This window comes from Ricinus communis, chromosome 4, assembly GCF_019578655.1.
Source record: "Ricinus communis isolate WT05 ecotype wild-type chromosome 4, ASM1957865v1, whole genome shotgun sequence".
NCBI lineage: Eukaryota > Viridiplantae > Streptophyta > Magnoliopsida > Malpighiales > Euphorbiaceae > Ricinus > Ricinus communis.
The window spans coordinates 28,288,876-28,306,466 of NC_063259.1; the positions used below are offsets into that span (position 1 = coordinate 28,288,876).

At 33.0% G+C, this 17,591-nt stretch overlaps 2 protein-coding genes across 5 annotated transcripts; both read right to left on the minus strand.

The window, feature by feature from the left end:
• Positions 1-555: 555 nt before the first annotated feature.
• On the minus strand, positions 556-5,868 carry LOC8275512 (sialyltransferase-like protein 2). 4 transcript variants are annotated; one of them, XM_015726986.3, is made up of 12 exons: positions 5,574-5,868; positions 5,399-5,472; positions 5,028-5,117; positions 4,768-4,845; positions 4,186-4,301; positions 3,490-3,682; positions 3,301-3,391; positions 3,159-3,223; positions 2,404-2,558; positions 2,223-2,304; positions 1,857-1,966; positions 556-1,206 (listed from the first exon to the last, which is right to left on the minus strand). In XM_015726986.3, the coding sequence occupies exons 1-12, from the start codon at positions 5,659-5,661 to the stop codon at positions 960-962; spliced, it is 1,389 nt and encodes a 462-aa protein (XP_015582472.1). In that variant the 5' UTR covers positions 5,662-5,868; the 3' UTR covers positions 556-959. The 4 variants fall into 4 exon arrangements, with proteins under 4 accessions (XP_015582472.1, XP_015582478.1, XP_015582484.1 ...); XM_015726992.3 differs by having other exon boundaries at positions 4,186-4,286; positions 5,574-5,865; XM_015726998.3 differs by having other exon boundaries at positions 556-1,186; positions 5,574-5,856.
• An 8,135-nt stretch (positions 5,869-14,003) lies between these two features.
• LOC8275511 (transcription factor bHLH137) lies at positions 14,004-16,801 on the minus strand. Its single transcript, XM_015723199.3, has 8 exons — positions 16,265-16,801; positions 15,985-16,167; positions 15,697-15,762; positions 15,518-15,586; positions 15,344-15,427; positions 14,985-15,179; positions 14,732-14,864; positions 14,004-14,603 (listed from the first exon to the last, which is right to left on the minus strand). The coding sequence occupies exons 1-7, from the start codon at positions 16,643-16,645 to the stop codon at positions 14,766-14,768; spliced, it is 1,077 nt and encodes a 358-aa protein (XP_015578685.1). The 5' UTR covers positions 16,646-16,801; the 3' UTR covers positions 14,004-14,603; positions 14,732-14,765.
• Between the last annotated feature and the right edge of the window lie 790 nt (positions 16,802-17,591).

Genomic DNA, 17,591 nt, shown 5'->3' on the forward strand with positions numbered 1-17,591 from the left:
TATTTCTTTTATTATGTATAAAATATCCTTCTTACGCGCTCCTCTCTTATGTGGTTTCTACTTCCCAACAGTCCCCTGATTTCTTTAGCCAATGATTTGCATTAAATAGTTTAAACCTGCAAATACACAAATTACCAATGGGTTTTCATATGATAAAGAAAATGAAAGAATAGCTTTGTCATAACTCACGCCCATTCGATTTTGATGTATGTGTTTTATGAAAGACCCATTTTGCTAATCAAATTTCGATCAAAGATTAAAGCTTCAGTTATTGTTCTTAATTAACAATTGCTACAATTTCTGAATGAAAAATGTTAAACATGCATCTAATATGATATGTTAATAAATATATTATATATCATATTAGGGTGAGTAATAAACATTTAAGTGTGTACATACATGTATTACATACGGATACAATTGAATCCTAAAAACATTTGGATTACATATTCCATATGAAGTTTAAGATTGGCATTACATTGTCATCTCAACGATCATTTATAGGGTTTCAACAGAAATGAAGCAGTGATATAGAATCCAATGTCCAAGGCATACTTTTGACTAGAAGAAAGGAAGAACATTATAACATTAAATTAATAGCATGTTGAACAAAGGTTAATGAATTTTACGGACATCAGCAACAATCCTTAAGACCTATGTTCTAACTTGTATGCACCATTCGCAAAATAATCTCCAAAGTAAATGATTACGAGTGCTGCTACCAAAAGCATGTTTGGGAAGAAAAATAAAATTGCTTTTCCCACCGACAATTGCCTTTTGACACGATAGGACAAAAATTTTGTGAAACAGACTGATCAGGGAAAGTTCACGAAGCTATTCCAAACAATTTTTTTCACTGTGCAAGCCAATTGCCTTTCCTTCCCAAATGAGCATCAATATCTCCTTTTTCTTGTACAGTATCGATCGCCTAGTGTACATAGTTCATTGGCTTGACAATTTCAGTCGGTTGGCTGTGTAAGGTATCTAGTTTTCAGAGTTCCAATCTGTTGGTATTGTGCAGAGCATACCATGTCCAGGACTGTGCTCCAGAGGATACATTGTTGTGCCTTTAACAAATTTTTGATGATCAATAGCAGCTTTTCTGAGACCTGAAACAGACCTTTTCTTAACTTGCTTTCTAATGGAACATGGGGCCAATGGATCTTCAGATCCTGCTCCAACCCTCCTGCAACATAGTCAAGGCACCTGATGGTCAACAATGCACTAGTTTATGATGTATCTCGTGATGGACACAGAATCAATGAATATATGATATCCCAAGAAAACAGGGCAAATAGAATCCGACAAAAAAGACTGGCACAAAGGCAGGGCCCTATTGCAAGTAACCAGACTGTTTTATAGAAGAAAACATTAAAAAGGAGAAAAAGCACTGCAATGAATTTAATCAAATCGTTCCCACTCTCCTATCTTTCTTTCTGCAAAAAAAGAAACCACCTTAGATAATAATGCTTCCCAAGGAAAATGATTCTTGTGCAGCACAAGCTTTCTTTTGAGCTTACTAATGAGTAATAACATCAGAGTATCCGTGTTTGACAACCTCCAAGGAGAAGAATACCTGTCAAACTTTTGTGAAAGGTTCCCCACTTTATAAGATCATTACATACACCTCTCTCCAATGGATCATCCGCTATTTGAAATTATTAGAAGGAAAAACCCAAAGGCCATTTACTAATTGCTGCCTAAATCTTCTAACCATCACACCCAGAACATTGCTTTGCATGGATAATATATATGCATCTAGATCAAATTATAAGAAAAATCTGCTACATGTTTCACTTGTAGTACAATTTCTCAGATTCAAAACTGAACTATTAAATAAAGTTATGACAGGCTACCTCAACAATTTCTCTGATGCAACTCTAGCAGCTCTAATCGTACTCCAGTTTGGAACCCATTGCACAACACGGTTTGGATCATCTCGCATTGGAGAATGGATTTTAATAAGCTAAAGCAAACAAAAGTAAGAATACCATGTTACTAAGTGCATAAAAGCCTATGGCATTTCTAATATTATTTAAGATTCTAATTGTATAAGTCAGTAATCTTAGAACTGAACAAATTTAAGTCCTAGCAACATTCAGGTCAAACTTCCCATATGGGACAATAAATAGTGACTCTATACCGTAATGATTATGAGACTAATATAGCTTAAAGTGTTCAGAGCAGAAAAGAAAGTAATGTAACAGCTCTTCTGGACTTACACCCAAACACTCCATCATCTGGTAATAAGCCCTTCCATGCAGAGGAGTGTGACCCTGTCGAGATTCTGAGAAATATCTGGTCCTGAGAGAAAAATTCACAGTTCATTGCTCATATAAAGATATCAAAATTATGCAGAATTCATCATTCGAAGATAGTACTAATAGTTGGAAAGTGTTATACCATTCCTTGTATCCTGGATCCACAGTGAAACCATACATATCAACTGAATCACAAATAGAGAGAGCAAACTCGAGAGCCTTTAGGCCAGTTCCCTTTGCTGCAGACCCAAAGGATGCACCTAACATGAGATGCACAGGATTGTTAATTGGAACTTCCTGCAGAAGATAAAAACATGTTGTTAAATGGAAATATTGAATTAAAGTTAGAACAAAATGAAGGCAGAAGAAAAAGGTCAGAATTCCTCTTACTATAGATTTATAGTTATATACACATCTGAGAAAGAGAAATATTAATTGAATATTTTGAATTCTTCAAAAATCAATAATTCTAGAACTTCAGAGCTCTCAAGTAAGGTCATTTTCAGAAAATTCACATTCACAAGCAGTTGTGTACAAAAGGAAATACAAAAAATTGAATGACAAAATGAAAAAGTATGATGAAATCATTCAAGAATAATGATATGAGCTCAATGGAGTTGCACAGAGTGTGACAAAAGGTAATGATATAAGGATACTTTTCAAAGTGGAAATAGAAGGAAACAGTCATGAGTATTACTTTTTTAAGGAATTAGGCCTATATTTATGCATGTGGAAATCCAAAATTCATTAACCAATTCCAAGTTTCTAAAGTACATGTAAGAGCCAAGTTTCCAAACAGGTGGCTGTCACATTTTCAGTTGAATATAACAGCTGATAGAAGCAATCCCTTGGTTAAAGATCCAATCTAAGCAAAGAACTAGGAACAATATTACATACCCGAATCATCTTGTTCATAATGTCATGTATTGTTGTTTTAATTATCAGGGCCTCCTTCCTAGTTTCTGTAGGATGCATATTATCAGCATTGTCCTAGTAAGATGTGATAAGCTTGTAAGAAGAGGGGTCACAACAATCATACCATCTAACTCCACAACTTTATCAAGAGCTTTGGCAGATCCTCTGTTAAGAAGACGGAAAGTACTTTTCTTGCCTGCATACTCTGTATAATTCTGCCATTAAACAAATAAAGAAAAACATTAAAACAGATCCTTAAAGTGAAAATTAAAAAAGAAAAACTGCTATGAAAGACAATTATATAGAACTTAACCTGAATGGGGGCACCATTTTCTCTAACAACAGCATCATAGCCATCTATTTCCTTCCCAAACCTTGTCTTTAAGAGATCTCCGGAATTACCAATCACGGCACATCGGTCAAACTGCCTCGGAAAATATGGTGGTGTTTCAGGGAGTACTAAGGAGAGTTTTTCCAAGCATAAAGTCTTATTCTTACAGTTGTTACTGCAGTAAACAAATGAAAACACATCAAACTGCAATTAGCTGTTGAGACTTGAGAGTTGCTAGCAGTTCATAACAATCCAAATACATGAGTGAAAACAGAAAACCACTCAGACTATCAACGTCTCAAGATTCTTCCTTAGAAAGAACATAATAGAAATTTTCACCATTTCCTTGGGAACTATTACACTTATTATATTTTAAGAGTAAAATTTTGACTGAAACTTATACATATACGGCAAAAACAAACCTTTTGTCCCATGAAAATCTCAAAAGAACACTAGTTATAACAACTAAAAGTTTGCGACACATATGTTTACCGCCATGGGCAAGGTTTGGCATTTTTTTCTACATGCTCTCCTAATATGAGCTACATCAATTTTATTGTGTTCTAAGAATGGCATTAGCATGGCATTGCCTTCTCCACTTCTCCACTTCACCATTCATCTGTTTATAATTGACACAGAGATAATCATTTATCTTAATGGCTTTCGGTAAATACATACAGAAGTATCCCTTTATTAATTCTGCGCCATGCATAGTCCACCCATCCATTTGGCAAAGCATCGATGAACTCCCTTGTCAGAATCGTAGTGCTATTCCGCACCTGACAATCAACTCGCTGAATAATAAATCAATTGTATAGCATGAGAAAGCTCTATAGCAAGAATACTGAATGTGATATTGGAAAAATGACTAACAGAATCAACAATAAGTTTGGGCAAATAGAAATAGACAGACTGATATATGATATCCAGCACTAATTGCACGAGGAAGTAATCAATTGGGCACTGATCTCGTGCGGTTGGGACAACACGTTCAAACCTAGAATTTAAGCATGTAACTTACCAACCTCTCTATGCTTTCAAATTAGAGTTTATATACAGATTTATACATACATATATTCTGACCATTACTTTTCTGTAATTGATAAACTATTAAAATATAATCTACAAAATGAACATGTTCAAATATTGAAATACAATAGTCATTAGAAAAGATTAATATTATTGCTACCAACGAGCATGTGCAACATACATTACAAAATAACTAGTAAGATCATAGAAACAACAAAACAGCAAAATTACCTGTTCCCATGTAGCCACAGCTTCGCACAGATTAAATTCAAATGATAACCCCTCAAGTTCTCCTGTTTTAGGATCTTTCTGTTGACCAAAAAAAATCATACTCGAACAATTAAAATTTGAATAGAACCATTCAGATCAAAAGAGAGAAATTCAGGTTTCTTATATTCCAAAATATATGAAATCACATGTTTATCTCAGGCAACTAAAATAAAAATAATAAATAAAGTAACTCTGTTAAAACATTAGAAATAGAAACATACCCATCTTGGGACAGTATCACTAGGAAAGTTAATTGTGACTTGGCAATAATCACTACCAGGCACAGCTTGTAAACCCAATCCATTTGCACGCTGCATAATTGCAGAAAGCAGCAAATCAAACACTTTTAACACATATGTATGCGCATATTGACACATGATAGAATCCAGAAGAGGAGAATGCATAAATAGCGCATCAAACGTGATCAAAATTACTATCCAGAAATATGCTAAATTGAGTTAGTCTCTAGTATATCAAACAACAACCAAAAATGATTAATAAATAAAAGGAAAAACAGTTTAGAAACAGAGAAAAATTCACACATTACAATTTTTTATTTTTAAGAAAAGATAAAGGAGAAGTAAAGAATTACCACGCACTTCTGGAAACTGCTCTGCAAGGATTCCAAAGCTTTTACATCTTCATGCGAAAGCTTGTGAATCGAATCTATAAATACCACATGTAAATTCATAATGCATCAATTTTAACAACATCAATAATAACAATGCTTATATCTATCAAATTGAATAAATAAAAGAAATATATACTTAGATTGGAGACGCCAGTGATGTAGATGAGAATAGCCGAGAGGCCAGATGCCAAAGCTACTACAAATCCAAACTGCAATAGCCTCATCTATCGCTGATTTTTAACCTCAATGAATACTCCACCCTTGCACTATCTCCAACAGCTCCTCTTCTTTTTCTTTTGTGCCTGTGTGCTGCTGTATGAATCGGATCGATCCGAACTCTAAGCAATGCTGACCACGCTGTTAAATTTTTAGCTAGAGCACTCTCTATACATTTCTACAGTGGAAAGAACAGTTGTTTGTCATTCCTTACATCACGAAAACAGTGTCGTTTTAATACGAGAACAAGTCCAGCCCAAGATTCAGCTCGAAAACGTGGTGCCAAAGCCCATACTGTTGGAAGGTTATTGTTCTCCAGCTCAAAAGAAAAATAAAAAGAGCTTGTTAACCTGGAGCCCTACACTAATAAACTTTGGGCCTTTCAAATTTAAAACCCATGTTTGTATACTATTGGGCTTAACTGACTAAACCTAATTCGAATTTCCAAGCTTAATAACACGCAGCTTTTATGTTTCCTCAAAGAAAGGAAAGACACAATTTTTATGATTTTTAAATTTTCTTTCCACCAGATCCTATTAGTTTAAATACTTGCGGTAAACGTTTTCTCATTGCGCAAATCATTATCGCTCCTAAAAAATCTAATTTAAAAGGAAAAGTTACGTGCAAAGAATTACACAATTCTTTTATTTAATAATTAGATTTTTATTGTTATTATATTGCATTACTCTTCTCATTCCATGTAAAGAGTTGCCTAGTATTTGTATTATGCTACAAAGATTGAAAACATGCGGTGAATGTATAATGTCATTATCATTTTCAAGAACTTGAAGAGGAAAACTATATGAGCTGACACTAAATCATACTACATTACCCGTCAAGTGATAGAAGTTCTATTTTCTTTTTCTTTTTTTTCTTTTCATTTTCACAATGTATAGAGTCCAAAATGAATACTTCCATGTGTGTGAAAGATTTTTGTGAGACAAGAGAGGAATGATTTGGACAATATTGTGAAGATGGTCGCAGGACCACCTTCAGGAAGTTCCTCTGGTATCAATCAAAGTCCCTAAGATCAAATTTGTACTGTTTCGTTTTCTATTGCGATACATGCATGAAAACTGCAAACATCTAATCGATGACAACAATTCTTTAGATGGAATGGGCATTCCTGAAGATGCCTGCCTATTAGTCCCTTTCTCAATAAATTTCACATTTCAGACCTTAAATTAGGTCACTTTCCCTTGTGGAATCATTTCACGAGTCAAGACTCTTCCTTTTTTTTTCTTCTTCTATTTCTAAGGCCTAAAAGCCATACGGTCAGAGCCCAAACAGATTACGGTCCAAGTGCAGGGGACCATTTAGAAGATAATAATATCATCATGCAGCTTGTACGTGAATGTCTCTCGTTTAATAATCATAGCTTACATTACAGTTGCTCCTCCCGCCAATAATGTTGGCTTTGGGCGTTCGCGTACCAGTTCAATCATCGAACGTCTGTTTTATAACATTAAGAAGTCAGAAATTGATTGATCAAGGGTCTATCTCGTAGTATTGAAAGGTGAAACTCAACTTGTAAGAACTTCACTTTTTCTTTAAAAAGTGTTCAAAATGCTACATATAGATAACATCTTTGGGGATTTTCATAGAATGAGAACACCCCATGATACCATGTGTTATATGTCTAAAGCAGACAGCTACTGAGGTTATGGACCCATGATTCTTGATGCAGGAGGGGGTGGGGAGCTTGAATATGTTCCTTGTAGGGGCTGCTGCATGGGGGGGTCGAGACATTTAGTATTAGCAATTAGCTAGCTGCATATTCTGTAGATATGGCAAAAACTATATAGAAGTTCAGTTACGTATTTGTAATATGTTTTATTAACAAATTCAATAGTGTGTCAGAGTACTTCATTCTCTAATGCTTTAAATTCTGTTTCTTTTGGGCACTCTGTAAATTATTCCAACCATTTCCCGAAAGAGTAAATAAATGAGAGAGACAGGCATGTGATGTTTGTACTCCACTCTTTACTCAAACCTAAAATAATCTTACCCTACCAAACCTTTTCTCTTTGAAATTGATAACTAGGAAAAATATATCATATTTATTTTGATGATATTACCTCTATTTACTTGACAAGTATTTAAATTAATGACATAATTGGGCACAGGATAACACACCCACGTCTCCATGTTTGAGATAATGATTCCTTAGATCTCATTGCCAAACGAAAGTGGAGACAGGATCAAAGCAAACTCTAAACATTAGAAAAAGAAATCATAATATTATAAACTGGCTAATTAATTGTATGGAGCAACTAGTTGTTTATTAGCACTTGCCATTTCAATATTGGTACAATTAAGGCCAACTCATAGAGTCATATGTATTGATGGAGTCGAAATTGCTCCTTCCATGGCATGCTTCTATTTTATGACATTTCCGCATTCGGCACTTATAATTCATAAGACTGCATAAATAGTCCAATCAATCATTAAATATTTGTGCTATAATTTCTTAAGCTTAAACTGAAATAAATTTATATATTTGCCTTTTGGGACCTACAAAAGGTAAGCCACATGGTACCCAGTTTGAAAATTTTGAGAGAGACTTGGTAGGGAAGTAATAGGTAGAGTACAAACTTAGAGGTAATATAGGTAAAATCCAAAATGAGAGAGAAGGTGGGTTCAAAGTCTTCAAAATCCAATTGTTGGACAACCCATGCAGGAGCAAACAAAGAGATTAGGACACTACCTAATTGAATCATTGTCAATTTTTTTTTTCTTTCCATCTCCTCTTCTACTAGACAAAAGAGACAAGCCAATTCAATAGGCAAGGGCCAAACGGGGCCTCGCCATGCGGGCTTGCTCCAACATTGCCAAGCGGACCAGGGTGGGGCCTTGGCAACATCGGACACAGCCATAAGCTGCACCGTCCCAACCATCTTTCCTGAATGGTCCCGCCACTAAATAGGTCACTCCATTGATGGTTATGGGCAATATATTTTGTGATAAATGATAATCCCCGTCCTTATCTTTTAGCTAAGACAACGAAGAAAAGAGTACATATGCAAATGCAATATCCATTAAGCAGTTTGTACAAACACTCATAAACGTTAATCCGCTATGCCCGTTTCTTTGTTACTCTTGACGGGACAGTTATATCATTGTAAACGCATACATTTGCTGTATGATAATTCATATTTAATTTACTGTAATTTGTAATTTTAAAAATCGCATAGTCACTTCCTAAGATTATATTCACATAATTACATCATAGCTACTTTTATCATTTGGGATGAAATCGTAAACTGACATTCTTATTTCTTACGATATTTTTCGTGAATTAAAATAAATAAATAATTGAGTGGTCCTGCCTGTTATATATGTTATGTATTCGGCCTTGGGTTGATTAGGAAAACAAGAAGTGATAGGGACAGTCCAAAAGAAATGACAGAAAAGAATGAAAAGAAAAAAGAAGTGGAAAACAAATAATGAAGCAAAAAAGAAAATAAAATAAATAATTAACAATCGACATCTTCTCATGTTTTAATGATAAGTTCTATTAACATAAATCTCAGTTATTAAATTATAATTTTATTATTTATTAAATAATTATTTATTGCATAATCCTTTTTGAGGTAAAATTTCAATTACTTAAATTTAAATTTTAGAAAATATAACACGTCATATTCAATATGTATCGAAAAGAAAAGATTTTGCATCCAAGTAAGTAAAGGAGGGATGCAACCATGGAGAATTAATTCAAGAGGTGGCTTAACCTTATGCCAAGTGGGCAACTCATTGTTTGCAGGACATATTTATGGTGTATGCATCATTCTTGTAATTAATTATACATAAGTGGCAACATATAATTTAATCACTAGTTATCGCAAACAGAAATGGATACATATGTTTAAATATCAAGACGGTCCGTGCTATGTTTCAGTATATATATATAAGTTTGACATACGCTAAATATTTTATATATTTTTTAATACGAGTGTGTGTATATTAGGGAAAGAAATTCTTTTTAAATTAAGGTTGAGTTTGAAGTCAACTTTGAATGGTGAGATTTCTTAGTCACAGGTAGAATTGGACATGCCAAACAGGAATCCCGAAGGTGACCATACATATATGTCGGTCCAATCTAGCTAGATGGCTAGACAAGAAAGGAACTTTAATTAGATACATATCTCAATTAACCTAAAATATATATTATATATATGAAAGGAATAGTCCGATAAACTTTATAAAACCAAATTTATTTAAATTAGTTATTGGTGCATGAGCGATAATTATACAAATGGGTTATTAAATTTTATTTTTTATTTTTATTTTAATTAGATTTGTTTTAATTATAGAATAAAAAATAATCAGTTCTTGCACTTAATATCTATTATCTAATTTTCTTGCAAAAATTTAAAGCACTAATGATTTTCGGTATTTCAAACCTACGTTATATATGTATACATATAAAAGTGGGCATGGAGAAGAGAGACTCCCAGCCACAATGGGGTTACAAAACAAATACAGATTACAATTAAAAGTAGTAATGTCCCATCCAAGATTTTGATGGGTCCTGCATGTCTATTCTGCTATGATTATAACGAAATCAAAACTGAGGGAAGTCTCCAGGTTTACACTTGCGTGGTGCATTCTTGATTAACAGAGGGACAGAGAAGAGACAGTTTTAGAAATAGAGATAGCTATCGAACCTGGAAGACCTCCAAATTGAATATACGTTTAGGAAGCAACTAGCAAATTTGTGCTGCTTCAGTGCAAAGAAACTGCAATAGGGTTATCCTCAGAAAATCCTTGTGCAGTATATTATATTATTATTCTCAGATATTACTCTTTAAGTTAAATAATTTGACTGCAACAGAATTAGGTTTATTTCAATAGTTTCCTTAGACATGCTTTATGCTAATATTACTTTTTTAGCCTCCGTAATCTGAAACATATTATTTCATATACAATCGGATCTTGAATTGGTCTAAACAGTGGCTTGATTAGACGTTAATAGTTGTGGAGATAAACTCTGACAAATGTGAAGCTTATGAACGTTGCTTTATAGGAAATGAAGATTAGACGACTCCGTCGGTTGATCTTGATCTTTATATAGAATATGACTTGTCATGGGAAAGGAAAGATTAGGGATCCTACAGTATAATGCTTTTGCGCTTCTAATGTTAGGTGGCGATGGTGTTTCTGCATTATAGAAAGGGAACAACACTACAGAAAGAGGATAGGAATAGAACTCTTTAGAACCCAAGATTTTGAACTTTAGCTATACGTGGTAATATATAAGGTTATTAAGCAGCTGAAGAAACTACTAGCACCATCTATATTCCTCCTTGATTAATTAGTTAGAGGCCCCTTTTTCCTGCTACTGTTTGTGTCAACATTTCAACCAGTTCTTCTTCATCTTCTTGTTTTTTTCTTTTTTCTTTTTATTTGTAAAGACATATTCATTACAAAAAATAAAGGTACTTCTGATATCTGTTTGATTTGAAGACCGATAGACCTGAGCAACTAATACAGAGACCCACTTCTAAAGCTTTTCTAACCAAAATATGTGCTGCTCATGACAATCTCTCTTCATATAAGAAAAAATGAAAAGAAAATTGCAGTACACATAGAAAAACAAAGAGATAAAGTGTAAACTGTAATTGTAAATTGGATCTAGCAGCACAAAAAGAAAAGAGTTCTAGATGTTAGAATATAATTGATTAGTTAAAGGACTTTTGTACAACATTACTAAAATAATCGATGACATCAGGATAAGTTTTTGGGAAAAGGCAATGTGTAATATATATAATAATGCTCTTATGAATATTTAAATATTTATAAATAGAAACAGAAATGGATGAAGTAATAAGGTAGCTTATAAAACAATAATTATATGGTTAATTACTATATAGTTATTTATATATTATATTGAGCTATCATTATTCAACTTTTGTTAGAATTTGTTATCCAATTTGAGTATTTTTTTCAAGTACACTAATGAAATAGATTATTGATATATATAATTAAATATATGTCGAATATTTAATATAAAAATATATATATGTGTAATTCTCCTATTTGGATATATATTTAATATATATACGAATTAGAAAAATTTAATAAAATATTTGTTTTATAAGCCAAAAGAATTGCAAAGCGATTGATGAACTTTACTATCATTGAGCAAAGACAAAAAATGCGAAGAATTCAAAAGATGTATTTAATTATTAGAAAAGATTCATTAGCCACTGACAAAAGAAACAAAATAATATTATTAAATTATTAAAAAAGAGAACTGAGCAGATTAATTAATATCTCGCGATCAATCAACATATGCATAAAGACCCCAGAAACAAAATGAAAAAGAAAATGAACAAGCAAAGGGGACCCGTAAGGGAGGAAATTGGTAAGTTGGTAGAGCTACAAACATGTTTCTCCAGCGGCTAATATTTGTAATTCCATCAACCAGTTGGCAACATGTACTTTCAAATAAAGCAATTTGCTTGCTGAGAGAGTTCAATTTTCTAATTATAAGTATTTCAAAGAAAGACAGCAATCTGATAAGTTGTTTATGTCCTCTCACACTTGCATTTTTCTTTTCTTACAAGTTTGAGTGGGCCTATTGATTGGTCATCATTAATGTGTTTATATGATGAGGTGAGTATATACTAACTCTTATGGTCGACCACTAACATGTTTGATTGATACTACTCAAAGCTGCTGGAAGATGTAAGAGGAGATCATGAAAAGGAAATTATTTAGACGAACCAGTTATATTCTGCTATGGTCTGTGTCTTTTGAACAGGTGCAAGTGCAAGTGTCAAGAGATGAGACTAGAAGGTAGCAAGCCAGCTATAAACAAAGTTGAACTTTCTTTTTTACTTGGATCATTTCTATGAACAACAATATGACCCAGTTATATTATTCATGCAATCAACTTGTGGGTCAGCTTTAAACACAGACACAACACGAATTCCACATGGTTTGTCCATTTCTACTGTTGTAACCACTTCAAAAACAAAAATGATTACAAATGAAAAACTATAGTCAAGGTAATTAAAGGTATCCTGAAATGAAATTATCAGAGAATTAGACAAATTTGCTTTCTACTTATAGTTTAGAGATTATAAGATTTACTGTTAGATATACAAAATAATAATTATTGTTTAGAATGCATTCAAATCAAATTAAACACCATCCCTTTTCAGTAAAAAGAAAATAATAATTAGAATATGATTATCAGCTGAAAGGTTTTTAATGTTTTAGTTAATCAGTATAAAGTATACATCTTTTATCATTCCATAATCATATTGCAATCATTTGAAGTAATGTCACTGCAATTAGAATTTGATTTTTGTTTTGATGATGACTTAGCCTGTGATCTGCCCATATGATTCACATTGTTAATTTGAGGTCAAAACCCGGCTACCAGTTTGCAGAACATCCACAAGTGACGAGTGGAGGCTAGCTATTGAAGTATATCCAGCTTGCTATTTTTATTTAGGAAAAACAAAAAGGTAAATGAAAAAAAAAACATTGTTTTTAGGGGGCATTTTTATTATTATGTTATAGCTATCTTTCCAATTATTTTCTACATGCCATTGGCTTGTGTTTTTTTGTCTCTTGATTTAATACTATATGCCATAGGCTGGTTAGGACTATCCATTAATTATAATTTTTTTATCATTATCACTGTACTAATTTAGACTTCTTTCATAAAATTTTGTATTTCATTGTTATTTCTAAATAAAATAAAACAGTTATCACCAAAAAAGAAAAGTTACAACAGTAAAAACAAGTTTTACAAATTTAACCCTTATTTTATATATATATATATTGCGAACCTTCATATATCCCATATAGATAACATTTATATATATAATTTTGGAGCTGTCACACATGACTAAGATGTGAAATGTCAAATTCCTGCCATAAGTGGGTTATGGTTACAAGCTATATGGTATGTTCATATCTAGACATGTTCTGTCGATAGCCAAATTAAAATTGTCTCAAAATTCTTTTTATTTTCTATTGTTTCAAAAGAAATTTATATATTATATAACTAATATCCCTTTTCTTTTAAAATTGGAAACAACAATTATTGATTAACACTTTTAAGATGCAACTTGTTTAAGAAAAACCCAAGTGAATGGATTTACAAGAAAAAGAATTTCTATGAATAGAAAATTAAAAATAAAAAGGCCCTTCCCTTTCTTTTTATTTTTTTTGGGTGATTCTTTTTATTTTTTTTTTAAAAAGAGGCCTAGCTTAAGAAGCTTTGTCCACAACCCATAAAACAAAGGAGGGTAAGGAGAACTTCACTTCACCCTAAACCGTATAAAATGCCAAAACAGAGAAGATTCCACCAAACAAAATAAGCCAACAATACCCAAAAACAAATGCATATATAACTAGTCATGTCAATTACAGATAGAGCATCAAGGCTTAGCTTTCTCCATTACCTATTTCTCTCTCTCTCTCTCTCTCTCTCTCTCTCTCTCTCTAACTAACTAAAAGAGGTGGGAGGCAACAGTAATATTAACTGTAATAACAGAATAACTGTAAGCCATAACAATTCAATTACATAAGCGGATAATTGAAGACACTGTGCTCTCTCTACATTGTAACAATTAGGCCTAAGGCATGCATTCATGAGAAATGAGGATCTTGGTATTTGTGCATTATGGATGACTTAGAGATAGAAGTGGTCAAAATGGACAGGAACAAGGGATCTATTGAAAGATCTGGTCTTATTTGGTCGGTTGTATATAATGTCCTTTTTTCTTCGTTATCTTCTTCATCCACTGATTTTGCTGCATCCTACGCTGCCCCTTTTATTCATTTTTAAGATGCCAATACTTTTCAAGAAGCCTTCTTCATTGGAACTTATGTTAAAACCAAAGAAGCTTCGTTTTAATTGATTTTCTATGTTTTTCTGTTTCTTTTCTCTTTCTGGTTTTGTCTGGCTTTGACATCCCATTGCAAGCTGGAATAAAATAAAATTAAAAAAAAAAAGTTAAAGTCCATGACAAATAGATAAGCAAAAGTCAGGATCAAGAATTAATAATTGTAATAAATTAATTTATATGAGACAGGAAATGAGGGCTAGCTTACCAGATGTTTTTGTAGGGCAGCTATGGTGTTAATTTTAGTGGAAAGAAGAGCACAAGTTGTTGGTGAACCCAGATGGATTAAGAAACTTTTGTCTTTGTTCATCTACGTCCCACAATGAACTACCAGTAGCATCCTGAAAAAGATGTTTTTGTCATTGTTACAGAAATGGGTTTTGTATTTTAACTACAAATTTTCACGCTTAAGTAATTTCCTTAACTCAACACTTGATCATTGATGGTATTTAATTATATACCTGTATGAAGTCACTAGGCCTTTGCCCTGGAAGTAAAAATGGAGCTGATGCATCCATGAGAGAATAGTTATTTGCTGTGACAAAAGTGCTGGTGGCTGCGGTGGTTGTGGTGGCGGTGGCGGTTGAATCAGCGAAAGCTGTGGTTGGGGGGCATTGTTGCATAAGTGGCAGTGATGAAGCTAAGCTATTTAATCCCTGCATACATTTACATTCATGTCAGAGACAAAGATTTTCATCAGCTTTAAACATATAAAAAAGAAAAGAAAAGAAACACAGAACACTGTATTTTATTAAAGTCGGAGTGCTTGCACCGTAATTTTTTTTATTTTGGTTGGTTTAACTGTCTATTAATTTGTTACCTCTGGTCTGACCATCAATGCATCAAAATCCATTCCAAAGTCGTAGAACAAAGGATTAACAGAAGCAAGCTTCATGGAGAGGAACTGAGGAAGAAAAAAATGACAAAAGAATAATTTAGTTTATATAATTAATAACTCAGATTGTAAAAATAACTAAGCATCTTCATTATTTACCTCTACTTGATTCTGTAGGGACTGAACATAATTGATAATTTCATCCAACATGAGGGCCTTCCCAGTTACCTATTTTTAAACCATACCACATGAAAATGTCAGATATAGTAAAAATAGAAGACATTATTTCTTTTAAAGAGAGACAAAATTAAGACAACAAACTGCTTTAGCTACTTCACCTTGTCACACCCAGGAACAAGACGTTGCAATATCTTCATCCTTTCACTTATTTTCTCTCTTCTTACCTAAAATCCATTCAAAGAAAATCATTAATTGTAATGAGACAGGCATGAATTAATTAGTGACACGAATGAAAATTTCTGTAGAAATGGTTTCAGTTATGAGTTCCAAATCTAACTTAATTATTCTGATTGTGCAAATTTACTGGAAAAAACAAAAGAAAAAAAACAACAAGAACTTAATGTGAAGGCTTTTGTTTGTTGAGTGGGGGATGGTAAGTACTGTACCCTCTCTGCAAGGCTGTGGCTGTCCGTGGCTTGGCCCCTCCTTGCTCTTACATGAATGTAGCCTGTTGGTGGCTCTTGATCAGGAACTTTCTTTTGATCTTTTTTTTCAGCTTTAGGCTTCTTATCTTCTTTGACTTCATTATTGCATTTCTTTTGCTTCTTGCCTCTTCCATCTCTAGCATCCTAAACAAAATCATCCATAAAAAGAAAAAACGAGTAAAATTCTGATGATCTAAGCAAAACCCACTACCTTAAATCAACATTTTGTATGCATATATACCTTTGATTGGGCAGAATTGAAAGATGACTTTCTCTTCTTGTCCATGGGAGCCAACTTTTGGGTAACTTGTTCACCACTTTCAAACTTATCCACCACAGTAGAGGAATCAGTGCTCTGTTTCTTGGTTACAGAAGAAGGCTCATTGTCACTGAGAGCAGCGACCATAGAGCTGTGATCAATAGGAGGGCTAGTCTCATGAAATCTAACATCAAGATCAGGAGTTGTTTCGAGAGGAGGATAAAATTGAGAAAAATAGTTGGTATTGATGATACTGTTCCCTTTCTCCAAAAAGCCAGACAGATTCTTAATGGCGCTAGCGCTAGGCAAGAAAACTGAGTCAAGATGAAAAGGGTGGTGCTGTTGGTATGAAAAGGCTGCCATTTGAGAGAGAAAGAATAGCTTTGGAATTGAAGAAATTTTATTTTGCAAGTTTTCAAGAAAGTGATGGAAGAGAGAGCTTGAGATTATGATACTTTGAGGTTGCACAGAAGTAGCAGTCAATAAAAGCGGGTATGTGACAAACAAAGAGGCCCCCGGGTTTATATAAAGATCAGGAGGGAGATTAATTAATTTGAAACAATTATAATACTTGAATATATTTAAACAAAGAAAAACATTAAATTGCTTGTGTTCATTTGACTGGTCTTATCTTATCAACCTCTCTCTATCTCTTATTTATAACTGTAATAAATACCCCCTTCAAAGAATAGAATTGTAAGGATTGAAATCCTTTGACGTTCCCATTTAACCTGACTTGTCATATTAATAATATTTTTGATTTTTATTAAGAAAACAAAATTTAAATTTTATATGGTCATAATAAAATTTTAATCATTGAATCTCAATTTTTTATTTAAAATTGTGCCAGCATGTCCTATCATTGTAATGAAAATAATAAAGATTAAAGCCATATATATATATATATAATTCTCTACTTATATTTTCTTTGTTCATTATTACTGGTTGGACCTCTGCGTATAAGGTCCAATTTAGAAAACCAGAATTCTAACTTCTAAGGGTACTTTTAAACAATTACAGGTTTTAAATTAGTTCCTTTAAATACGTATTTGGAAGTATAAGAGTTTCATTCATGTGTTATAATATTACTTAAATAGTAACAAAATTGAGTAGAGGAATATCGGGAACTAAAATTATACCTGATAAACAGTATAACTGCCTTCTCAAAAGAAATTAAGGATCAAATGAAAAACCAATAGACAACCGGCCAAATAGCAATACAGGAGTAACAAGTTTTCCCATTTAGAAAACAGTAAGGGTTAATGTGAAATTATGTTGGTCATACCAATACCATAATGAAATTAAATTA